Source organism: Clytia hemisphaerica, unplaced genomic scaffold, assembly GCF_902728285.1.
Source record: "Clytia hemisphaerica strain Z4C2 unplaced genomic scaffold, Clytia hemisphaerica genome assembly, whole genome shotgun sequence".
Classification (NCBI taxonomy): domain Eukaryota; kingdom Metazoa; phylum Cnidaria; class Hydrozoa; order Leptothecata; family Clytiidae; genus Clytia; species Clytia hemisphaerica.
This window is the reverse complement of record NW_027104057.1, coordinates 221,020-246,693: the sequence shown is the minus strand read 5'-3', so window position 1 is coordinate 246,693 and position 25,674 is coordinate 221,020. Positions and strand designations below refer to the sequence as shown.

The following is a 25,674-nucleotide window of genomic DNA, read 5'->3' as shown; positions in this document are numbered from 1 at the left end:
AATTGGCCAAAATATCGTCCCCAGTTGAAAACTATACTCTAATTTTTGTCCCCGATGAAGATGATAAGCCAATCCCCACTATGCAAAATATTGTGCTATTTTCCATCCCCACTGGATTTTTTGGCTAGAAAACAATAGAATTCAAATCCTCATCCATAAATAAATAGGAATATCAATCCCCATCGAATTTTAGTTCGTTGTTTTTACCCCCACTGGCTGATAGAATCCCACCGGGTCTGTGAGAAAGGGGTGTTACCGATGTCCTCATTCAATCAGGATCTAGACAAATCAGAAACTCGCCGTCTCTGTCACAGAAAAACACATGTACTTAAACTCGCTGGGCTAAAAGGAGTAGGAGCTATGATACTGGATGGAAGATACTTAAAAAGATTAGCAAGGTTGATAACTCCAACTCAAGCCAACTCTTAGAATACTTTGACAGAATGATGCTAATGGAATTCGTTTACCAGCAGCATTCACGAGAGCTTCACATTGTTTATGTGGTTTGATATAATTTATGGATTCTAAAAGCACGAATTGAACAGAAGGACGCAACAAATCCATTCTACTAGATCCAGTTTTTTTACTAAAGGACCCAGGGGGTTGTACTTAAGCAAATGGAGGGAACGGGTATGTACCGCCCTTAAGGGTACCTTTTTTGGAATTCCAAAGTCCCACTAAGCGTTGGAAAAATCAGAAAATCAAATTTCAGTCCCACTAAAGATTGGGGAAATAGGAAAATTTCAACTTTTTGCCCCTAAAAACATCGAAATTTTGTCAGATCAGTCCTGATAAGGATCGTAAAATTCTCAAAATCTTTATTTTTCTCCTTTTCAGTCCCGCGCTAAGCGTCCGAGGGTTGAAAGTCGGGCACGCCGCTTACAGGTAAATTAAGATCTGATACTATATTTTTTTATTGATACTTTATCACGGATACTGTATTTAGATTGTAGGAATTTGAAGAATTTTTAGTCTCTTTAATTAATTGTAATATATTTCTTGAGAGGAAAGCTATCATCGTTAATACATATAAAAATGACGACCATTTATTGATCAATAATATATCGAATGAAAAATAATCCAAAAATATAAAGTAACTCAAAAACTACAATACTCTTAAGCCTGCTACAAGAGGGGTGGAGATTTTAAGAAGCAAAAGAGCAAGAAGGAGGCAGTTGACAAATATTTCACTTTTTCAAGAAAAAAGTCTAATCGATTGGATAAGGTAGAGTCTGGTCGAATCATAGTATAAGAAAGCCGTGGCTGGAATAATGACGGTATTGTTTTTGTCGTTAATGGATGTTCTATATGTGTCTCCTTGGTTTATAAGAACTAAATGGAAGTTACTTTAATAATGGGATAAACTTTCGCGGGGATTAAATTTCGCGAAATTGAGTCCCAATGGAAATTTGGAAGGGCCTCATCCGCGAAATATTTATAAACAAAACTCAAAATATGTCAAATAAATATTATTTGAATGGTTACTTGCATTAAAGAAGCGCAAATAATGTGTATTTCAACAACCAACATGCATGATTTGACAGTAAAAGTCACAAAATCGTGAAAATATTGCCACCCGCGAAATTTTTGAATTTCGCGGATAGGCCCAACCACGAAATTTAATCCCCGCGAAAGTTTATCCCATTAAAGTAACAAAATCTGTTTATAATACTTAATTGAAGAACAATTACTTTTCAAGTCTTAAATTTTTCTCAGTGCCTTCTCTTGAATCTTTAAAAATTTAGGACCAAATAACGCACATTTCATTACAAAGACTAATGAAAATTGTCGCTGAACCTGAAACTGAAATTATTTTTACGACATACTTAGAACAACAGAAATTCAGCTGTACTCATTCAGTCGCGGCTTTCTTTTATTATGGTCGAATTTTAAATCGAGCAACCCATCATTTAGACTCACCAAGAAAGAAATTTTTTAGATAGACTCAAACTAGTCGCGAAATTTAATCCCATCAATAAGTATGGCTCAAGTTTGCACGAGGTCTGAAAGATAAAACACGAAATTGAAACCTCTAACAACGAAAACAGCGAAAATTAAATTTTCATAAAAATAAAAACACTTCACGTAAAACAGCGTAAAAGTTCATTTAAAAATGTTGCATTATTTTAGCTTCATTGGCTAAATATATTATGCATAAAAGCCTATGGTGTCAACATCGAGACAAAACAATTTGAAATTCGCTGAAATGATCATCCAAGTCCAAGAGCTTCAATTTTCCTTTTTCCAACAGACATTCTCTACTTATACGGCGTACCTACGGTCCCGACTACGAATTAATGTCCTTCTCTTCACTCCCCTTCTACCCTTGCCCTCGTATCTTCAGAAGCCGTAACCTCGTCAGAAACTTCAGAGGGCTCTGTATCGACTTCGACTTCCTCCGCTTGACGATTCTCATTCGTATTGGTAGAAAAGACCTCGACATTTTCCTCAGTGCGTTCCTCTATAGAAGCACTTTGTTCGGGATCGTCAGGTTTCGACTCTTGTTCCTGATTTTCAGGTTCATTAGCCTGTTGGCTAGTCTCACTTTCTCCTTCCATCGACTCGTCAGCAGCGTCCTCTTCGTCAGCAGCGTCTGGGAATATGGCGTCATCTTCTTTCACTAATGGAAAGATGGGAGACTCACTGCGTTCTGTTTCCATGGTTTCTTTCGTTTCTTCCAATTGAGGATCGATGGGTTTTTCATGTTCCATTTCGGGCTCAGCCGTTTCTTTTTGGTCTGTTTCTTGTTCGGACGTTTCATTTTGGGCTGTTTCTTGTCCGGTCGTTTCATTTTGGGCACTTTCTTGCATTATTTTTTCATCTTGGTCAGGTTTCATTGGTTCAGTTTCTCGCTGGTTTGCTTCAGATTCGGTCTCTTCAGTTTGAGACGGTTCTTGTTGGGTCGTTTCTTGTTGGGCCGTTTCTAATTGGGCCGTTTCTTGTGGGGCCGATTCCTTTTGGGCAGTTGTTGCAGGTGAATCTAAAGCTTCCATTGGGTCGTACAAATCTTCTGCAGTTTTTGTTGGTCGATCACCAGTTGACGCAGAATTTGCTAGAAGTAGAGAAAACGGATTTAGAAACTGTTACCAAAGTGAATATTTCAAACCTACAGCTCTCTAATTCTACGTTTTACTATTATTGGACATGTTCTTTGGACAAAGTCGCCGTCAAAAAGAGTTTCTCATATAAACGCCCCTCTACAGTTCGATACGCCCTTATTCGATGAAAACCCAATTCCCCTTTGGAAATTGATTTAGATAGCATCAAATGTAAATGAAAGCTTGTAACATCAAAAAGAAGTAGCATTTTCCATAAACGTTGGGTATTTACATACAGAAGTGAATACGTAAAATAAAGATATAAAGAGTGTATTTTTTGGTAAACAGAGTAATGAACATAAAGCTATACTATGTTTTGGGAGACCAAAATGACAAGGAACCATACCTTGGTCAGTAGCAACGACAGTATCTCCGCTGGTAACCTCATCTTGTTTCTTTGCACTCTCACTACGACTGGCCGATAACTCATCTTCGTTCCTCTCGCGACTTTCCTCTTGACTTCTGTCCCTATCTCTTCCACGTTCCCGACTCCTTTCTCGTCTATCCCGACTACGATAACGATCTTCGTCCCGACCACGTCTTTCATAACGATCTCGATCGGATTTTCGTTCACTGCTTCGCTCTCTTCTACGATCACCGCTTCGATCGCGGTCACTTCTGCGACTTCTTTCATCACGATCACTTCCCCGACCACGTTCATCGCGATCACGGTCACTACCTCTCTCCCGATCACTACCACGATAATCACGCTCCCGCCCGCGGTCATCACGCCGGCTACGACTGCTGCGCTCAGAGCTGCGATCACGTCTTCCGCGATGGTCACGATCACTATCTCTACGTTCACGACTTCTCTCACGTCTCCGATCGCCTCTCTCACGGTCACGGTCATCACGCACGGGTGATCTATCACGAGTAGGAGACCTTTCACGTTCTCTTTGTGGCGGTGGTTGTGATTCTTCATCTCCAGGTTGCGTCTGGTTATCAGTTGAGGCTTGTTGTTCCTTGTGTTGGTTCACAAGATTGAGCAAGAAAGCAGCTGTTGGCAGGTTCGTCAAGTTTCTCTGATTTTGGACATTCTTCTCCACTGTTTCCTCGTTTCTACTTGGTTGATTTCCCATGTTACCAACCTGGTCACGATTTTGCAACCATGGTGGCCTTTGTCCAGCATCTTGTGCATTGGGAGATATCTGGGATTCTTCAGGAGCAACTGGTCGTATATTGGTGAATCTGTTCTCAGGCGGACCATTGAAACGTTGGTTTTGACTCAGTAAGTTTTGGATTTGAGGGCGTTGATTCAAGCCATTGAATAAGAGATTTCCTCCAAATAGATGTCTTTGAACAGGAGGACGTTCCCCGAATGAAACAGGGGGTCTTATATTATTGAGTCCTGGACTAATTGGTCCTTCCTGCCGAGGCCTTACATTTTGGAAACTGTCTCCGCCAAAAGCAGGGGTGAAGCTAGGTCTTTGTGGCGGGCCACCCATTGGCTGTCCAGGGCGTGGGCGATTCTCATCAAAACCTGGTCTTTGTGGGTGTTCTCCGAAACCGGGGCGAGGTTGTTGACCCAAGCTTTGTAAAAGTGATTGTCTGTCACCCATATTTTGAAAAGGCGGTCTTTGGCCTAGCCCTTGAAGAGGAGGGCGTTCACCCATGTTATTTTGTTGGAGCAGAGGGCGCTCACCGATATTTTGTTGAAAGGGTGGTCTCTCGCCCATATTTTGAAAAGGTGGTCTCTCAGCCATGTTTTGAAAGGGTGGTCGTTCACCAAGACCTTGAATAGGTGGTCTTGGCATACCCTGAAGAGGAGGTCTTTCGCCCATTCCTTGCTGAAGACCAGGTTGAAGGGGAGGTCTTTCGCCCATTCCTTGCTGAAGACCAGGTTGAAGGGGAGGTCGTTCTCCTAAGCCTTGAAGTTGAGGCCTCTCACCACCAACGAGCCCTTGAATAGATTGACGTTGAAGATTCTGTAGCTGCAAAATATTAGGTGGGAGCATACCAGGAAACGGTAGGCGTCCAGAGAGTCCGGCAGGTGGCATGCCCGGTAATAGACCAGCAGGTGGAAAAAAACCGGGAGGGAAGCCAGGGATGAACGGTGGAACACCAGCGACAGGGATCACTTGTTGTGGCTCATCTTTAGAAGGAGTGCTGGGTTCGTCTAAAATGAAGGAGAGTTATTATCTATCAGAGATCATTCTAAATCATTTTTAATATGTCTTCTTTATTTCTTCTATCAAAACATTTTCATATCATTCAAAGGCTTTCAAGCCTGCTATCTATTGTTGTAAAGGAATAAAAAGAAATTATCCCGCACATTTTGAAACAGCTTACCTTTTTCAGAGGGCAGGTTCATTCCAGGAGGTAAGGTGTCTTCATCAATAAGATAAGTATCAACAAGAGACACCAACTTCGGAAGATTGACTTGATCCCAAGGAACGAAGGCGCAACCACTTTTCTCTTCCCAATATTGTGAGTAGTCAAACAATGCTTTTGTTTTGCCCCAGTTTAACTGAAAGGAGAGGAAATTCAAGGTTTTAAACATTGCAAATACTCCAAAAACGAAAATTCCTTGAAAACTTCGTTGTTAACCAATTTAATTTTTTGCGAAAGGATAAATATACTATCAATATAACAATAATATTAGATTAGAAAATGGATGGATAAAAATCCACTCTGTGGTTTACATCATTACGAGTTTTATCAAAGCTCCGAAAAACAACAGGGTTTACCTTGACGTCAGCACCGTCGATTCGTTTATGCTTCATATAACGTAATGCACTGTCAGCATCGAAACGTGTTGCCATGGTTACAAATGCACAACCACGTGACTCGATCATCTAGCATAGAAGAAAAGTATTTGCTACTTAGTAACTTAGATAAAAGTAGCTAATAGTTATTGATCAAACTTGGAAAGAATTCAATAGATTTGATGTTCTTGCTGCATTTTTCACATCTTTGTCTAGATATATGGTATACCAGAAATGACATTGTTATGTTATCGCAAGTTTTGGGTCTGAATCTTTGGTTCATAATTTTCTGACTAATAAAATGAAAATTCGAGGATCAGATAGAGCTAGGTTATAATCATAAACATTCATTTGTTTCTTACATCGACATTTTTGACGTCGGCATACTCGTTGAAATGGTTCAACAACGCATCTTTGCTGAAGTATTTTGGTAATCTTCCGACCCACACTGTCACACTGGCAACTGTAAAAGTAGTTTAAAGTGTTAGAGATCTCACGAGAAAGTTGAAAATAAAATAAAATATTTTATTCAAAATAGAGAAAGATTGGAATTACAGAAAGTAATTTATACGATTACTCAAATTGAGGGGACAAAAATTTTTGTTTGAAAAATCGGCTGTCCAAGGTCTTTCTTTAACGTCGATGCAACAACCTTTTTTCTATCTAATCTTCTATCTACTCCAGCATCGAAAAGCAAAGGAAGTCATTGCATTGACTTTAGACAGCCGACTTTCATCAAGCAAGCCAAAAGGTCTACCACCTATAAGATTATCATAAAAAAAGCCTTCAACAGAAAACACTATCACTGAAGAACTCACTGGTGACACAGCCATTTCGTGGTGAAGGCAATAACTTCTTATCCCTCAGCTTCTTCTCTTTCTCTTTTTGTTGCTTGAATTGTTCTTCTGACACCTCTTCAGGTTTCAACTGAGATTGTTGTTGCTGTTTACGTGGGTCTGAAACACAAGTTATGTATGCATAACATGGGTTTTCAGGAAAATAATTGGACAGAATCTCTCTTGAAGAGTAAAACAGGATGGTTCGGTCAGGGGGTCAAAAGAGAATGGAAATACCCAAGATGTGGAGAGTATCTTAACTAAAATAAAAGCCTACAAAAACAAAGCTTAGAAATACCTTTTCAATTAAATCTACAAAAATACCAAATTCATTGAAATCAAATCGTTGGTTGTAAAATAGGAATTTTTGAAACGAGTATACTATGCATACTAACTAGACAAGGATCGTTAGGTTTGCTAAACCAAAATGCATAACATGGGTCTTCAGATAAATAATTGAGAAAAACTTATCTTGAAAAGTAAGGCAGGATGGTTCGGTGAGGGCTAAGGAGGGGTCAAAGAGAATGGAAAAGAATACCCAAGAAATGAAGAGCTGAAATCAAGCAGAGGTCCACATAATATATGTTGTCGTAATTGTTTAATTTGTCTGGAATTTTTTTTTCAAACAGGAGTGGCTTTCTAATAGATCCAAACTTGACCTTTTTTCCTTTCATCAAAGCTGACGTAATTCTATTTGAATTTAGTACCTTGATTTTCCATCATAATTTGCATTATTGAAAGAGGTAAAACACCCAGAAGACATTTAAAACCACTTACCTTCTTGATGTGATGGTTGTTGAAAACTGGGTTCATAATCGTCATCATCAATCTGCATGGCATCATCTTGATCGTAGGAAGGCCTTCGTTCTTCTTCCCAATTTAATAAAGGTTTCTTGGTAGGTGGTGGTCCGTTCTTGATGTAAGGGTCGTCTCTGCAGTGGCGAAGAAATGAACAGAATTTATTTTGATAATGTGTTAAATCGTTACAGAACAATGGTCCCCGGATAATTTCCATGTCCGATTATTATTCGAAGAGAAAATTATTTCACCGTACAATGTTTGGCATCAAATTCCTTAAAAGGCAAATAAAATGTCTAAATTTTGACCCTCTAAAAGTTGATTGCTATTTCGCCAATTTTCCTCCAAATTTACAACCAAGGCTTAAGTTTCAATAAATTTGGTGAAAAATATATTTCTGAGCATTATAATTTGATAGAAAAGAATTCGAGACAAACAAAGATGAGGAACAACGAAATCATTGTGTGCTAAGAGCTTCATTTTTAGTACAAAAGTACAAATGCACTTTTGCAGATTCTTAAATCTGTAACTATAGCTTTACTGTAACAAAACTTACAGTCATTAGAAAGTGGCCAACTTAGGCCAAAACAGGGGTTTCCAGACCCTTGTTTCTTGGAACTGCGATTATTTATTTGGAACAGTGAAACTTTGAAAAATATTATGTATAATTTAAAATCAACAAGGCTTATTTACCAAAAACGAAATTTTTAGAACAATTTATACTTTTAATTATGCTTAGAAATATCTTTTCAACCAAATTTACCAAAATACCAAATTCATTAAAGTCATGGGTTGTAAAATAAGAATTTTTGTAAGTTAAAACGAGTATATACTATACATACTAACTAGACAAGGATTGTTAGGTTTGCTAAATCAAAATGCATAACATGGGTCTTCATATAAATAATTTGGAAAAACTTCTCTTGAAACGTAAGGTAGGATGGTTCGGTGAGGGCTAAGGAGGGGTCAAAGGAGAATGGGAATACCCAAGATATGAAAAGTGTAATTCTGAAGGAGAAAGATACCACAAAATTGGAAAATCGTTGATAAGAACAATGCAAGTTCAAAAGGAGGACTTTGGTGTGGAGGTTGACGGAAAGACAAAAGATTTGAGTAGAAGTCAATTGTAAGACAAACTTGAAAATAAATTTAACGATTTTGAATCATTTGAAACTGTAAATTTTTAAAAGAAGACAGAATGAAGAAGATTCCTCTTTTAAATCGGTAAATTAAAAATAACTTTTTCTTCAATTTTTTTTATTTGCAGTTTTTAAATATTTTGAAAACTTCACTTGTAAGATCTGTCTTTTCATCTTCCTTTTATAAAAGGTAGCGGATTTGATTTGATTTGATTTATTTTTGACATTAATTTTCAGTCCAAAATTGTTCATCTTGGGATTAGACACGTACAGTACAATAGAATTTTTCAACATGTCCCAGATTACTTTTTTAATTTTCAATGCGTCCATTTCATTTGTGTCATTATTAACCCAATATCAAAAATTTTATATTTCTCTAAAATCATTGGATTGTATTTCCTATCATTTAATTCATTCCCAAATGCCCAAAGACCAAGTTGGGAAAAAATTGAAATACAATGCAATGCTTTGACAGAAATATAAAGAATCGGTGAATAATGACACAAAATGTGATGAACACATACAAAATTAAAAGCTTTAAAATCTATTCCGGTAAATGTTTTGATCTCAAGAAATTTAGTATAACGAATCGTGTCACTGCCCAAAACAAGAGCTTACTGATTAAAATAAGACTTTTGTAGAAAATGGGAGTTAAGAAAATAGAGAAGGTCGATATCTTTCACTTAGATATTTAAGAACATTCTGTCAAAAAGAATTCTATAGAGAAGAAAGTGTCAGAAGTGTGAAACTTAAAAGCTTTAAAGATTTCTGAGAACTCTTTACTGAGAAGAAAAAGAATCCCTTACAGAGTTTAGCTTTTTAAAACCTTACAGAAAAAGATCCACAAAAAGGGGTTGAAAGTGTTTGCAAGTGTATCAGTGTTTTTGAAAGATACTGACCTGAACCGTTGCTGGTTGTTTGGTGATCTTCTCTGTTGTTGCACCATCCTGTCTTGTTCTTGATCTTTGTAGTCAAAGCCCTGTAGAGGGTTAAAAAGGTGTCAGCAAGACTTTTGCAAACAGAACAAAGAGGGGGAGTAGAGGCTAAGAGTTGACCGAACCATCTTGAATATAATCTTTCGTTACACCCACTCCTGAGTTGACCATGTTATGCATTTTGATTTCACAAACAAACAAACACAAACATTCACATTCAGAGGAACAACCACATAAAAATCCTGCAAAATTTCATTATTACGACTTTTGAGAGTTTAGTCCATAAATCGAAAAAATGTGATTTTTATCTGGTTATTCCTCTGAGACATAAACAAATTAAATAAAGTAAATACTTACCTGATAATAGAAGGACTTATTACTACACTAAACTAATTACTATACTTTATCAAATTCCATTTTGTCCTTGCCATCAGTTGATCGTCGATACCTAACCACCATTTGCATCAAGTCATCTGAATTCCCCAAGGCTTACAAAATCCTTTAAGCTGTCTGGACTATTCTACTACGCAATTTGAACTGATGGTCAATGAAAACATACTTACCTTTTCAAACCACGAAATTTGACTTAACACTAGAAACTATCTGTAAGGAATGAATTGATTGAATTTAGCATCCATAGTTGAGCATCATCATTACCAACATTGACATGCATTGAAAACTATGTGCATAATGTGAGTCGGTTTCACTCAGTTTAATATGTAAGGACTTTTAATCACTTCTATCTTAAGTCTACTTCCAAATATGTATAAAGGGTTCCCGAAAACAAATTTGGAAAACTCATTAAGTCTCTTCCCGCTAACACTCTTTGGGGATTTGTCTAATCACATAAATAGAGTTAGCACATGAGAGCCGAAAAGGCGAAAACTTATCATGACCTGACTTTAATTATACACTTATTACTTATTGCTGACTGGAGTCTGATCATTTTTGCTTATTTATGTTCTAAACTTGCCACTAATATGTAAAAAAAGCAATAGAAGACTAGGTTTCCAAAGAGTACGTGGGGTAATAAACCACAGTTATCTCATATAAAACAGATAGAGCTACTCTGTGCCTAGTTGAAGCAAAGTAATCCGCCATCTTTAATAAGACTATTTTCTCGCCTAATCGTTTCCCACCATTTTATTTGTTTGTTTTGATTGAACAATTTGCCGGTTCCAAAGTGTGGTATACTTTCAGCAAAGATGGCACATTATTTTGCTTCAACTGTTGCTTGGGAAATACAGAGTAGATCTACCTAGTGTTTTTATAAGATATGTGTATAATAAACCAATTTCTAACCTGTCGGTCATCACTGCTCCTTGGGTCTTTGGAAGGAACTAATCCTTTTGCGTTCTGAATCAACTGTTGAATGTTCTCCAGGAATTGTGTTTGGTTTTCAATAGGATGCGAGTTGTTGTTGCTGGCATGGTTCGGATCTTTTTCATTGTTGACTGCCAAACTGGCCAATTCCACCTTGTCTTTTTCAAGTTGTTTTTGAAGGTCTTGGATTTGATTCAAGATGTTAAGATTTGGTTGCTCAATGGGATTCTGAAATGAAGAAAAATGAATCCATGAGTTTTTTTCGAAAAACATTCAAGAGAACCAATTGTATGAAGAATTCATAACCATGTGGATCAATTTTGCAAAGATTCAGGTAAAAAAGTTAAATAAGTTTGCTTTGCTTTCATAGTCCAAATGTTAACAATCATTAAATCATAATAAACTAAATCAAAGTTAGGACCTTTTTCGTTGAGTCCAAGACTTACCGGTCCAGAGTTAGTTGCTTGCTCTTGCATTTTGGAACGTAGTTGATCTTGTTGTTGTATTTGCATTTGAAGGGATTGTTGTTTTGTCTGCATCATTTGCATCTGAAGTTGCTGCTGTAAGAGTTCTTGTTGTTTTTTCTGTTGCTCCAGTTGCGCCTGAACGAGAAAATTATAAAAATTTTAATTTGAGATTTCTTAATAAATTAGACATGACCAGATTGGAATAGCGTGTTGGTTAAAATGACATGCTTGCAAGTTACATTTTTACTGCAATTTAGAATGAAAATCTTACCCTGTACCGACAGATAAGCAAGAAATTCATTATAGTTAACTTGTAAAGATACTTAAAAGAAAATACATATAAGTACTATTTTTTCGAATAAGTGTACTATTGGAGCGTTATAAAATGTACCTTCAAGACTTTGATCTCATCATCTTGGGACATTGAAATGCCTTTGCGTTTCTTTTTAGAGGAGCTTGGTCTTTCTTCATTCACTTCAAAACCAGATACAAAATCAAAGGCATCATCTTCTTGGACATTTGCAGCAGCTTTCATTTTTTTCTGTTTACTGATGGCTGATTGAAGTGACTTTTGTGATTGTGATGCCATGTCGATAAGAGGGGAGATAACATCAGGAGAGTAAATTCCATTCTTTTGCCACAAGTTCAACACCCTCACAACTTTCGGCTGAAGAAAAAAATAAATAAAAATTAAATTATTTGAAAATCTCTGAGTTATCTATTCATGATATGCACCACTGGAGAGTCTTCTGAGAACTTTTAAAATTTTTCACCCAATACGTCACTTATTAAACAATAGAAAAAGTGACGTATTGGGTGGAACAAAAACAGAAAAGTCGCATAATTTCGTGAAGTCATTGCAGTCGTGCATATCATGAATAGTCTATTTGCCATTTCCATAATTCCAAAGCAATTGTAAGTGTTTTTATGGACTAAAAGAAATGAATCTCTTACTTTGTCTTCTGAGGGGCATTGGTAAATGTGTTGAAAGAGAAATTTGATGTTCTTTTCAAATCTTGGACCAAATAAATCTTTCTCAGGACCAAACTGTAAGAAAAATGAATGATATCAGTTTGTATAATATTCCAAGAATAATTTTCAAGCTCTGTCATAATGAAGGACTAAATCAAACAAACATAATTTTGCATGAAATGTAATGTAAAGTAAGGCCAGTAAACAAAGAGAAAAAAATGCGAGTACCTGATGTCTAGATTGACGGATGATGGAATCAAGAACATAAAGAGCTGGTAGCTTGTACTCATTATGACACTATAAAATTAACAAAATCACATGGTCAAGAATAATAATCATCATAATTATTACAATAGCTTATTTTTCTATTTCATAATATTGGATATTATAATCTTACATCACATCACAAAGGTTATACTCTACAAAAGAACGGGTGTGTTTAAAAAAAGCAAAATGACAAATTTACGAATTACCTTATGAATGAACTTTTCAACGCTGTGAACAATATGCTTGTAATACTAAAACAGATGAAAGAAAAAGATCATGATTTAAAGTCAAAAGGAAGCATTGCATCAAATTAAAATCGAATTAAAAGAAAGTGTACATTGTACTATTGTTTGTTCTTGATAATCTACAAAGAATTGACATAGATCTTGGTTTTATCAATGGTTTTACAATATGTAATGTAGTTAATACTGGTTATTATGGTTCATAAACTTGTATCGTTGCCTTTCTTCACTCACCTTTAGAGCCTTGACAGCATATCGTGTAATGGTGGCCATCTTTGCTTTTGAAACAGGTGGTTTTCCTTCATATATGGATGAAAGCTATAAAAATGTTTGATAGCATTATCAAGCTGTAATTAGCAATAAAAGCTAATAGTAACTCACAGGTTTCAAACTTTACTAGACTTTACTTACAGTGTAGAATTTAAATTCTAGCTTCAAGATTTATCTGGCAAACAGCCCTACTTCTACTTTTAGGGTAACTTTTGGGCATTTCTCAGGGTTTTAACAAGGTTATTTGCAGTGTTGCCTTTTACAATCTTTGACATGTTTATAAATTTGTATAGAATGCAATTTTCATGATCAAAATCACTCCTCTCAAGGTTTTCAAGAAAATGTAATGTCAAAATAAAATGTTTATTTCTTACTTCCATATTGAAAAGTCGCACAAGCTCCATGTCAGCGCCCATTTTTAGTCACCAAGTATGATGATTGTATATTTTTCTACTAAAAACTATGAATTTGAATATGGAACACATGTAACGTCGTTGGCTGATCTTGCAAAACAAATGAAAAATATATGCTTGACCCATATGAATCTAGGGTTGTAAGTATCCCAGATTTTTTTCCACGTCTCTGCACTGGAAAATCAGCGGAAAATATGATGCAGGCGGGGGACCCGAATATAACAATTTTTCAATGGCCGCCTAATATAGTCTTGTCTGTACCGTAAGTTGGTCTAAGATCGACATTCCCCTTCTAATTTTGACAACCTTCTTTAAAGATAGGAAGTAAAAAATCTTTTGTCTAATCGCGTCACACGCCTGCATCATATTTTCCACCGATTTTCCAGTGCGGAGATGCAGAAAAAATACGGGAAAAGCAATTTCTTCTTTTAAGGTATAGATTTTTTCTTAATTGCTCTCTGGCGGCCATCGAAAAATTGTTTTGTTTGTGTCACTACATGCCCCCAACTTAGTGGCACGATTTTCAAAAACCTGGGAAATTTTTCGACTGACTGCCCGCCCGCCTGCATGCATTTTTAGCACCCTTTGATACGCATTTTTTGATGGCCGCCTTAAGAGAAATATAAGAAAGTCAATGTCACTGAACTTTACTAGCAAGTGTCAATACCTAATGGACATTAAATACCTTTCGAGAATTAAAATGATAATCTAAAAGAACGTAGAATAAAAAATAAAAACATTTTAAAAGACATATCCAGTTATATAAACCAAAATGAATAAAAGAAAACTAAAAACGACAAATTCAATCAAAATTGCAACAACATGAAGACAGAGCCTGAAGCTGGGTGTGGTACCAAAGAGTAAGCACTTCCTGCTACCCATGAGTCATCTTTTAGACACTGCTGAAAGAAGAAATATAGAAAGACAGTCAGGAACAATCCACTAATTAGGACACTGTCCTTTGTCTAGATTAAGTCACCATTTTGATGTCCTTATAGGGACATTGATGTTAGGATATTCACAACTTTAATTGCAATTTTAGATGTTTTAGAGCTAAAAGCACATTTTAGAAGCCTTACCAATGGAAAAAGAAACCTTAATTTGACAGATTGAAAAAAAATCATTCAAATTGATCCGTGCGTTCTTTCAGAATCTGTCATTTACTGTACGCTTGCTTCACGTCGCTACCAGACTACCATAATGAAATTTCTGTGTTATTACAGGTTATTAGGCTCTGAATACATCAGAATTATTGAGTTTTTAGACATGTAAAATTGACCTTTAAGCCTTAACCCTATTAGCCCCAAGCTTTTTTGACTTTTGTATCCCCAGTGGGGGGGGGGTAGAATCTACCACCCTCGATTATTTTCGATCTAGAAGAGCTATGGCCATGAAATTTGGTACAGATGTTCTCCATCATGATACAATTTTCCAGGAAGAAAAAAAAATTTGATGACGTCATTCAAAAACTGATGACATCATCACAAAATTTCCACCTGTCGGAAAAAAGCCCAAACATATGGTTTACAAAAATGTCTATTACAGTCGAACCAATAAAGATATTTCAATTCTGTTTGAAGATTCTGAAAGGTAAAAGACTGTTCTTTAACATAATTGCCGGTTTTGCATGAAGAGTTTTTCTTAAAATCTATGCTGAAGATGAGTAAAATTTTCAAAACTTGATGACGTCATAAATGATGACTCGGACCCGTACCTCTAAAATAAAATTCTATGCGGTCCGCGTACAGGCAAGGTGCCATATTCTTCAGATTGTATATTTTCGCCCACGTCTTTAGAGCTTCAGCGTACGGGGCCAGAAAATACACAATCTGTTATCAGGTTAATTGTTCCTGACTGGAAGAGAGGTAAAATGGCAGAAGAAGAATCATAAAAAAGGATAGGTAAAGTCAGTCTAGAACTTGGTACGGAATACCGTATCCGAGCTACTGCACATGACGGAAGTAAATAGGAATGACAGAGGAAAGAGAAAGGCAAATCCAGAGGGGCTAATCTAAAATTAAAAAAAGATTTTTAAAAAAATCGACAAAATCATATTATTTTTTTTGGCTGTGGTATTAAAAGAGAACAAAAGATGCTTCATAAAAGCAACGCTACAAATTCAATCGCATTGGTGTCAAACTTTTTAAGTACATCATGATTGTATACCATAAGTTTTTTTCAGAAGTCTGTTTTAAGGTCCAAAATCACAAAAGGTGGCTTGTTTCGAGCTCCAACCTAGCCTGGGAATCCACAGAGTTCTAAGATTATAGAGCTTGGTGCAGGTAGATTAGTCTGACACAGAATGTTATAAACAGTCTGTGTGTGAACCCTTGTTGACAGACTTTCCAAACTTTGGAAACCCAGGCAAACACACATAATCAACATAAGGTGTATGCACCCCAAAAACCATGGTACCCCAAAAGCAGCACAGTCACTTAAATAAAAAAATCAGAGGTTTTAGAGCATTATGATAAAAAACATTCCTATTTTGGAGAGCCCTGATATCATAGGGTTGTGCTTAATAACAATTTATTCAGAAATATTTTAATTCAGGAAATTACAGCCCTGTTCATAAAAAAGTATAGTCCAAATATTTCAAAATTATAACACTAGGGTCACTGGATTCATAAACAAGCTCTAAATACTTTCAAAACTATACTAAAAACCACATCAAAACATCAGCCACATGTATTTAGACTTCCAGCCAACAGCCATTTTGTTTCGGAATTAATCTATGTTTTCATTTTAATTTGTTTTCCTTTTTTCTGCATAGTCAGCTTTTTCCATAAATTATGAGCGTGCATCGAATTTATCAAAATGCGCGCAAAAGTACTGCTAAGTAATACGCCGAAAGCTGGCCAATCAGGCCGAACCTGCATTGCAGGGAAAAATCTCCCTGCAGGTGAGTTACCTGTGCCAAGCGTTAAAAAAGTATTAAAAAATACATGATTTCTCTTTCGCACCGAGTAGGTTTTTAGATTGAAATAAGAAAAAAACCTGTAGTGGAACACACAGTCGGGTGTTTAAGATAAAAACTTGTAGCAAAAACTTTTCATGTTATTGAGCAACGAAAAATTGAAAAAATCACTTAATTAAAAATCCGAAAAACCTTTTTCTCGATGCAGTTTTACTATTTTCAAACACCTCTGACATCTTTGGCCTTAAAAGGACAACACATTTTGCTGATTCAGCATTTCATCGTTGAAAAAATTGCCGTTTTCGGCAATAATTTCCGAAAAGAGCAATAATTGCAGTTTTTATCTTAAACACCCGACTGTGTGTTCCACTACAGGCTTTTTTCTTATTTCAATCTAAAAACCTACTCGGTGCGAAAGAGAAATCATGTATTTTTTAATACTTTTTTAACGCTTGGCATAGAACGGCAATTTTTTCAACGATGAAATGCTGAATCAGCAAAATGTGTTGTCCTTTTAAGGCCAAGGATGTCAGAGGTGTTTGAAAATAGTAAAACTGCATCGAGAAAAAGGTTTTTCGGATTTTTAAAAGTGATTTTTTCAATTTTTCGTTGCTCAATAACATGAAAAGTTTTTGCTATCTGCATTTCCAACAAAAACCAGTTGAAAACAAAACTAAACAAGGCATAGTGGGCCTACTTATCGTGGAGGGTGTCAAATACCACGTGTTCAATAATAAAATCAACATTTATTTGCAAAAACGGCAATATTTGCCAAAAACAGCAATTTTCATTTATTTACTTTTTTATTTTTCTGCTGATTCAGCATTTCATCGTTAAAAAAATTGCCGTTTTCGGCAATAACTTCTGAAAAGAGCAATAATTGTAGTTTTTATCTTAAACATCCGACTGACACTCTAAGAGGAATACTTGGAATACTTGGAAGTGCTTTCGATGGTCTTCCATCTAGGTGAACAATCCAATGTCCGCCTGCCGATTATTGATTTGATGTTTGATTGAGTTGGATGCAGCATTTGTTGTTGCACCTAGAACAGAAGGTTCATCCGGAACAAAAACAAGGAACTTGTCTAGCTTCTTTTTGAATTCTAGCACAGGGCATCCACTTAAATTCCTCAATTCTTTAGGGAGGGAGTTGAACAAGATTGGCCCACGGGTTGATAAGAAATTATGTCGGATTGACTGTAGGGCAACTGATGTTCCTGTGATTCGGGCTTTAACAAAGCACAATCTTCCAAGTCTGGGTTGGAAAACAGGTCGTAACCCGTCTGACTGGTTGATATTAGGCACAAGGTTTTCAAGGATCTTCCACGTGTAGATGATCATGTATCTTTCACGTCTTCTTTCTAGCGAATAAAGCTTTAATGCCTTCAATCTTGACCAGTATGATTTTTTGGGGTGAATGATTTTTCGAATGAAGCTCCACTGGACCATTTCAAGACTTTGTATATCACATTTTAGCCATGGGTTCCAGAGTTGAGAACAATATTCGAGTTTTGGAAGAACAAGAGATTTCCAGAGAGTGAGCATTGGTGTAGCTGCTCTTGTTCTGAAAGTTCTCAGGATCCAGGATGAGGTTTTACGAGCATTGATAACAACATTGTTGATGTGGTGTTTGAATTTACAATCATTGGACATCAGTACTCCAAGGTCTTTGACATATTCATATTCTTTGATTTCAATGTTGCTACTGCTTGTGTAGTGTGTTTCAGCTTTAACTTCAGTGTTTGGGCCATATCTCAGCAGCTCAAACTTGACAGCATTAAACTCCATGTTATTATCATCTGACCATACATAGACTGAATTTAGGTCTCCTTGAAGTTTTTGTGTATCCTCAACGATTTCTATGCCTTTGATGAGTCTTGTGTCATCTGCAAAGCTTCTTGTCGAAGAGTGTTGAACTTTTTCATCAATGTCCCCCATTAAGATGAGGAAAATCAATGGTCCCAAAACACTCCCTTGTGGGACGCCTGATATGACAGGTGTTGGGTTAGATGGAGTCCCATCCACTAGTACGGTTTGATAGCGATTGGTTAAAAACGATTGTAACCATTTCAAGACTTTTCCACCAATACCAAGATTTTGAACTTTGGTAAGAGCGAGGTTTAAGTCCACTTTGTCAAATGCTTTGGAGAAATCAAGGTAGACAACATCTGCATTCTTGCCTTGCTCGAGTAGAGATAAAATCTCATCGTAGTGTGACAAAAGTTGACTGAGGCATGATCTGCCAGAGCGAAATCCATGTTGATTTGCATTGAATCGTTCTCTTCAATAAAGTGTGTCATATGCTTTCGAAGAATCTTTTCGAAAATCTTTATTAGGTGTGAGGTGAGAGCGACTGGGCGATATCTTTCGGGTTGAGTTCGATTTCCTCCTTTGTGGATAGGTACAATGAGAGATTTCTTTAGAGTTTCAGGGGTCTTTCCAGTATCGAGGCATTTTCTCCAAAGGATGAGAAGAGGTCTTGATAGTGATTTTTTGCAGTGTTTTAGAAAAATTGCAGGGAAGCCATCTGGTCCAGCAGCAGAAGTATTATCAAGTTCATCTATCATATCTTCAAAGTCCTTTCTTGTTAGTGGGATATCTCCCATCTGCACTGGTTGGTCAGTTGTTGAAGGGGGAGGATGTTTGGGTGTGCTGAAGACTGAGCTGTATTGTTTGGAGAGAATATCTGCCATCTTTTTTGGATCACTGATAAGGTTTTCTCCATCAATTAGCGGTCCAATTTTGTTTTTGACTTTTGCAAATTGTTGTCAGGAACAAAGAAGTATGATTGATAAACTTGGTGGAGTTATCAAAACAAATTTATTGTCAAAAAGATTTAAGAGCCATTTTTTCTAAGAGTCTTCAGGGTGTGATTTATCAATTTCTCAGATTTTGCTGAAATTTTGCTCAAATGATCCCTTTAATGAGAAAAGAAGATCCTGAAAATTTCAGCTTCATATCTCAAGCGGTTCTCAAGTTATGGGGTTTTGAAAATTTAGATTTGAGCAATTTCCGCCCCCAAGTTTTTGAAAATCTGTATATAACTATAAGGTGCAAAATCCAATAATACACATTATGTGAAAATACAGGCCAGATATCAACCAGTCCCATGTTTCGACCAATCATCCCAAGTTAGAGAGCAGTTTGTTTTGACAGTATTTGCGACTTTCGCTTTTATGAAGGACACCTATCAAAGTTTGATTAGTTTGGTAATTTCATTTTTTCTAGCCTTGGAAAATATTTGTCTTTTCCAGTGGTGGTCGGAAATAGGAGGAAATTCCGATAAAAATCCATGTACTTTTGCAAAATGCATCGGAAATTCCACTCTTTATTACCGTATAACTTGGTCTAATATCGACACCCCTCCTCTAAATTCAACACCCTTTTCTAGAGCTGAAAAATTAAGAAAAGGTCGAAATTATTTTATTTGCTTAGTGTTAAGGGACGATAAATCTTTTTTCAATCACCGATTCCGACTTTCATATTATTGCTATCTCTAAAAAAGGGTGTTGAAATTAGAAGACGGATGTCGAGATTAGAACACAACTTACGGTACCTTTTCTTTTTTAATTCAATTGCCTTGGAAATTCATACATTTTTTTCTTTGCCTTGGAAATTTCGAATTTTGGTGAAAACTTTTGCCCTCGGAAATCCTGTGTCGTCCATCCCCCTGTTACAGACAAATTATTCTGGAATGGCCCAATGCAATGCGGCAAATGGCAAATGCAAAGGTCAGGTCAAATTGCCACATTCAACATTAAAAACCTTCTAGAGTCAACATATACAAAATGGATTCAAACGAAAGATTTAGACTTAGAAGTTATATACAACCAAAGAGAAACGTAGCATCACCAGGACTAGGCGACTAACAGTCTGACAGTGGATGAAACAAAAAACCACGCGAGTTGACGATTTGCTTGGTCGGCCATGTTGTCTTCCTTTCTAACATTTCTGCCGGCGCCGAATTAACTGAATGTATGGCGTTGGAGGATTTTTCCCAGGAAAAATTGTTAAAATATATTTTATCTTGGAATAAAAGATTTAAAGGAATACAGACAATGCTGAGTGGTATTCTATTCAAGAATGATTATTTACATTCTACTGCATGAAAAATTGACCAAATGCGACTGATTTTGTTGAATAAAATTCCCTTTTTTCTGAATACAGGTTTTCACTGAGAATAAATAAAAACATTCCAAAGTACGGCTTCTGAGCAATCGAACAACTCACAAAAGAAATGGCTACCCGAAGCGAAGCGTTAAACGTGTGGAAAAACTGAATTTTTAAGAGCAGTTTCGTGAAGTTATATAGAGTTTATGGATCAATTTAACATAGCTGATTGGACTCAGATAGTTTAAAATGGAGGAACTACAAGGACAGAGTGAAATTAAGCCACCTTCAGCCCATAAACTTGTAAAGTATTTCCCACAGTTTACATTGAAAGTCTTTCATATGGTCGTCAAATACACTTTGAAATATTTACTATTAATCCTGACATTACTGGCTGAATGTAGGAGAGTTTATTACTTTTCAACCAAACAATTTAGTGGAGGACTGGGCTATGACTATGAACAAGATATGGGCAATCTAAGCAAGCTTCCAAGACACATGAGTTTTGTTATTAATGAAGATGTAACAACTGATTATTGTGACATTGCAAATTTGATTGTGTGGACCATAGCAATGGGAATTCCATATATTTCCCTATATGATCGCCATGGTAAGACTTTCATCAAATTCTAAAGCTGCCAAAAAGATTGGGGATATGTATACACATTCTTTTTATATATATAAGAACAAACTACATAAGAACATACCGTAAGTTGGTTTTAATGTCGACATCCCTCTTCTAATCCAGGGGATGTCAATCGAACCAATCGAATTAATCGAATTTACTCAAATCCAATCGAATGATTGATTTTCGATTAGCTGAATTGATCAAACGCCAATCGAATTCTAATCGAAACCGAAAAACATGTGAAATTTGATTGGTTTCAATTGAGTTAGACGAGCTTCATCAACTTCGATTAACATTCGATCAACTTTCATTAAAGTTCTATCAACTTTGATTAACGTTCGATCAACTTTGATTTTACTTTAAAAAGTTTAAATTTTGCAGATCCTGATTACTTTATATACGGTCCATCGCAAGAGGACCTAAAAGTTAGCGAACTAACTACATTGTTACCTCAAATCACCGCCATCTTAGGCCCTAACCCATTTGAAAGAAAAATTGATCCAGCTTAACACGAGATTTAAAGGACATAAGGCAAACTTTTAGTGAAATTATAGAGTTGATTGAGTGCGGCGCTTATCACGTGGGAGCGTAAAAGCCCTCTAGGGGGGTAAGGGGTTTGCGATTTCCGAAATACCGAATGTTTTTGCCAAAGTTTTAAAAATTCCCGCCACTCCGATACCGATTTTTTGGGGTATTTTTCCTCGTTTCGACTAATGTTTCATTTTTGATTTTTCATGTATTTAATGAATTCCGAAAAAGGGGGATAAAAAACTTGTGATACCAATATTTGGAAGCAAAAATTCATGGATTTTCGATACCGAAAAAATATCAGAATTCTGAAATACCGAAGAAAACAAGGTCGAATTCGGCAATTCCGAAATACCGTTCGTATCCTATTTCAGCGCTAATTTCGAAATTAAGATTTTATTTATATTTCTGTGTCTTTAATTATTACTACTGAGATAGTTATGTGGGGTTGGTTCCCACGTAATACGCGAGCCGCACTCGATCAATCCGGCGGTTATTGGATGGCGGGACTTGTTGGAGGAGGTGCTTATTTCGAAACTTGAGATTACGGTACAGCTCTTATTATATTAAGGGAGGCGCTTAAAACAGGGCGGCGGTATAGAGGAAATACAGAACCACGAAAATCGAAATTACAAAAAAAACAGAACAAAATTTGATCGAATGCCAATCAAACATAAATCGAATTAATTGAATGCCAATCGAACATATATAAATCGAATTGATCGAACATTAATCAAACTAATCAAATCAATCGAAAAGTATATATGCAATCGAAGCTAATCGAACATCAATCGAACACCAATCGAACGGTAATCGAATCCAATTTTTAAAAAAAGATGTGAAATTCGATTGGCGTTCTATCAATTCGGCTAATCGAAAATCAATTATTCGATTGTCTTTGATTAAGTTCGATTGATTCGGTAATCGAATTTTTCGATTAACATCCCCTGGTCTAATTTCTACAACCTTCATTAAAGATAGTATATAATAATAGGAAAGTTGGAATCGCTGATTGAAACTTATTTTCTTTGCTTAGCGATCAGAGAGGAAAATTTCTTTTGTCTATCAGTGATTCCGACCTTCCTATTATCATTCTAGGGTGTGTCGAAATTAGAAGAGGGATGTTGACATTAGACCATACGGTATAAGGCTTGGATGGCTAATTTCTTAAGAAAATGGACAAAAATGCGGCTAGTTCGAAACACGGGTCACGGGTTACGGGGCACGGGGTACGGGTCACGGGTCACGGGGCATACAATTTACAGACCGGAAAAAATATAACGATATCATGACGTATAATTCATAACACGTACTACATAAAACATATAATAGTACTAATACTACTAGTATAGTATGTCTGAAACAATTATATACGAATAGTATTATCATGAAAATTTTTCAATAATATGTCACCCACAAATTTTGACAAAATGATATTGAATGACAAAAATATTGTCAAAATCATGAAATATAAGGCCTCTGAACCAATTTACAGCAAAATGTTTTTTCATAGTCAATAGGATGCTAAGCATGTGACTGGATATAGATTGACATGTTTTAAAATCATTAAATGCTGCAAGATAGTGGTTTTAGAGATATGAGTATAATTACGTCATTTTTATTAAAAATTCATAATGGTAGGTGGAAAATATTGACACATTTATAAAATACCATCATTTCTACGTTATTAACCATTAAAATTATATTCATACTCAAGGTGATGGAGGGGATATAATGAGATATGATTTAACAATAGCCGTACTATCATTTTCGTGAGAAAGCTCTTTTTTCAGGCGATATGGGAATTGTAATATGTATATTACTTACGTATAACATATAACATGCATATAACACTAAAAGTGTATTATTTATAATATAAGCTTTATATGTATGTAATATGTTGCGGTGTTTTCTGGTCTGCATTATACACGACGCAAACTTCGAAAGCACGTGGAAAGCACGTGGTTAGGTTTTAGCGTTTTAAATAGTCATACGTGGATAAAATACCTTAAAATTGATTTTTTCGATAATTTTTAGTGTTTTTAAAACATTTTCTGTTTGAATTACTTTGATCTGAGCTGCCCCGTCACCCCGTGCCCCGTAACCCGTGACCCGGACCCGTGACCCGGACCCGTGACCCGTGACCCGTGTTTCGAACTAGCCGACAAAAATGCTCACACAGTGCAAATAACAACATGTTAAAACATTGAGAAGTCTGTTTTGTAAGAGATAAAAATCTAAAATCAAATCTGAAACAGGGCGAGGGGGTTCATTCAGCTGGTACCAGCAGGTAACAGACATCATGATGGTTATACTGTGGTGGATATTTGCATTTGTAATTTTGCTGAAAGCTTATTTAAAAGGAACTTTATTTTGTAACCATGAATTTCTTTCAGGCATTCTCAAAGCAGGAGAATCAAGGCTTGGAAAAGTCATCAAACAAAAAGTTGTCAAAACATTTGGTCAGAAGAAAGCACAAGGAATTGATGTTGTCCTGAAGGATAGTTCTTATAGATATCAAAATGGAATAAGTATGATTTTAATTTAAACCGTTTTTTTGCTGCACAAATTTTGAAATAACAATTTCTTTGAGTCAAAAAGTTTTGTAAAGGTGACAAATTGACCTGAATTGACACAAATCATAGAAAAAGTGCTATATACAAAAACTACCTCAAAATTATCTGACCGGTATTATCAAAATTCTAAGAATCTGATGGAGTGTTTTCTTTTCTTTCAGCATACCCAAAGAAGTTTTGTGTTCAGTTACTATCTGAAGAAGATGGCAAGGCAGACATTATTTCAACAACTAAAAGGATAGCAGCAGATTATGCAGACAATAATATAGAGGAGAAGAATATAAATATTGACCATATCAATAAATCTCTGAAAGGTAGGATTTTAGAAGGTCACTACTATTTGAAATGTCTAAGGATATGCTTTGGTTATCTCTGTCTTTCTTTTCTTTGGAAGTCACCTGAATAATTCGAGAGAGAGAGGAGGAAAAATGAGGTTTCAAATCAGCGTTTTATTTTCTTTTTAAGCAATTGAAAATATACCAGACCCAGAGCTTGTTGTACAATTTGGAAATATCTATTCACTAAATGGTTATTTACCCTGGCAGACGAGATTATCAGAAATTCTGTAAGTAAAAGTGTACGCAGGACCAGGAGAATCTCACAATACATTGAAATACAAAATGACCTAGTCGAATTAAAAGACCTCATTTGGTTTTCTTTAAGGGATAATCATGGGGATTTAATTTTATAAAATAGTTGTCCTGATTATTTGGTTGGAAATTGTAGACTTGTGTAGATTTGCGATAATGTAATATTTGGATTTTGATGTTTGTTGTTTGTCTTGTTTTGTAGGAATTTCAAAACACACAAGAAGATATGTTACAGTCAATACTACAATCTACTTGCGCGCTTCAGCAAATGTGATCAACGGTTCGGAAAATAATATTAAACGAAACGAAGAGTTAGTCTATTTTTATTGATTGATGGTGATCATAAACTGATGTTGCTTGATTCGCAATGTAACCCCAAAACTAGCCTTTGTAATGAAAATGAAATTATTTTTAAAATGTGGAGTGCATCATGTCGATTCCGATTTTGAAGAATTTTGTTTTAAGGTCTTTATTCAATCAAAGTCGTTCTCGTTATTGGAACATCTTCGAGCTTTCAGATCCTGAGTTCTTTGCAGGCAATTCTCCTTTTTCTCAAATATTATGAATTTGATTGTAGGTCTGACATTATGAAAGGTTCTTTGTGACTAAGCAACATCAGTTAGTACTTTTTGAATTGCAAAACATGTTAAACAATTTCGTTGTCCAATTTATTATTTCAGTAAACCAGCCTTTAATTTAAGAAACGCAATGGCAATTTTGTAAATATTGACTTTATTATCATAGTATCGAGATGATCAAACCAAGTTTGTATGCAAACTAGGATAACCACGTTTTTGGAATTATTTTGAATTTTTATAATAGTATCAGAAACTTTGGGATATATTTTAAAATTTAGGAAA

General features: G+C 35.9%; 3 protein-coding genes across 4 annotated transcripts; 1 reads left to right on the top strand and 2 right to left on the bottom strand.

The window, feature by feature from the left end:
• Positions 1-2,033: 2,033 nt before the first annotated feature.
• LOC136812255 (SR-related and CTD-associated factor 4-like) lies at positions 2,034-13,533 on the bottom strand. 2 transcript variants are annotated; one of them, XM_067068738.1, is made up of 17 exons: positions 13,427-13,533; positions 13,017-13,100; positions 12,747-12,791; positions 12,502-12,570; positions 12,256-12,348; positions 11,693-11,968; positions 11,281-11,436; positions 10,814-11,062; positions 9,476-9,555; positions 7,417-7,571; positions 6,622-6,759; positions 6,166-6,266; positions 5,786-5,893; positions 5,388-5,565; positions 4,951-5,214; positions 3,445-4,908; positions 2,034-3,052 (listed from the first exon to the last, which is right to left on the bottom strand). In XM_067068738.1, exons 1-17 carry the CDS (start codon positions 13,466-13,468, stop codon positions 2,310-2,312), a joined length of 4,245 nt encoding a protein of 1,414 aa, XP_066924839.1. In that variant the 5' UTR covers positions 13,469-13,533; the 3' UTR covers positions 2,034-2,309. The 2 variants fall into 2 exon arrangements, with proteins under 2 accessions (XP_066924839.1, XP_066924838.1); XM_067068737.1 differs by having other exon boundaries at positions 3,445-5,214.
• A 3,812-nt stretch (positions 13,534-17,345) lies between these two features.
• LOC136812216 (uncharacterized) lies at positions 17,346-18,320 on the bottom strand. The gene has a single exon (XM_067068696.1). The coding sequence runs from the start codon at positions 18,318-18,320 to the stop codon at positions 17,346-17,348; it is 975 nt and encodes a 324-aa protein (XP_066924797.1).
• A 2,330-nt stretch (positions 18,321-20,650) lies between these two features.
• On the top strand, positions 20,651-25,203 carry LOC136812253 (dehydrodolichyl diphosphate synthase complex subunit nus1-like). Its single transcript, XM_067068736.1, has 5 exons — positions 20,651-21,102; positions 24,045-24,179; positions 24,386-24,538; positions 24,690-24,789; positions 25,017-25,203. Exons 1-5 carry the CDS (start codon positions 20,742-20,744, stop codon positions 25,105-25,107), a joined length of 840 nt encoding a protein of 279 aa, XP_066924837.1. The 5' UTR covers positions 20,651-20,741; the 3' UTR covers positions 25,108-25,203.
• The last annotated feature ends 471 nt before the right edge of the window (positions 25,204-25,674 follow it).

Excerpts from the sequence above, each read along its gene's own strand:
- LOC136812253 (XM_067068736.1), top strand. The coding sequence starts at position 20,742 with ATGGAGGAACTACAAGGACAGAGTGAAATTAAGCCACCTTCAGCCCAT. Across the intron at positions 21,103-24,044 it reads TTCCCTATATGATCGCCATG|GCATTCTCAAAGCAGGAGAA; the intron begins GTAAGACTTTCA and ends AATTTCTTTCAG. Across the intron at positions 24,180-24,385 it reads TAGATATCAAAATGGAATAA|CATACCCAAAGAAGTTTTGT; the intron begins GTATGATTTTAA and ends CTTTTCTTTCAG.
- LOC136812255 (XM_067068737.1), bottom strand. The coding sequence starts at position 13,468 with ATGGGCGCTGACATGGAGCTTGTGCGACTTTTCAATATGGAA. Across the intron at positions 13,101-13,426 it reads TGCGACTTTTCAATATGGAA|CTTTCATCCATATATGAAGG; the intron begins GTAAGAAATAAA and ends ACATTTTTATAG. Across the intron at positions 5,894-6,165 it reads CCGACGTCAAAAATGTCGAT|ATGATCGAGTCACGTGGTTG; the intron begins GTAAGAAACAAA and ends CTTCTATGCTAG.
- LOC136812216 (XM_067068696.1), bottom strand. The coding sequence starts at position 18,320 with ATGGGGGACATTGATGAAAAAGTTCAACACTCTTCGACAAGAAGCTTT.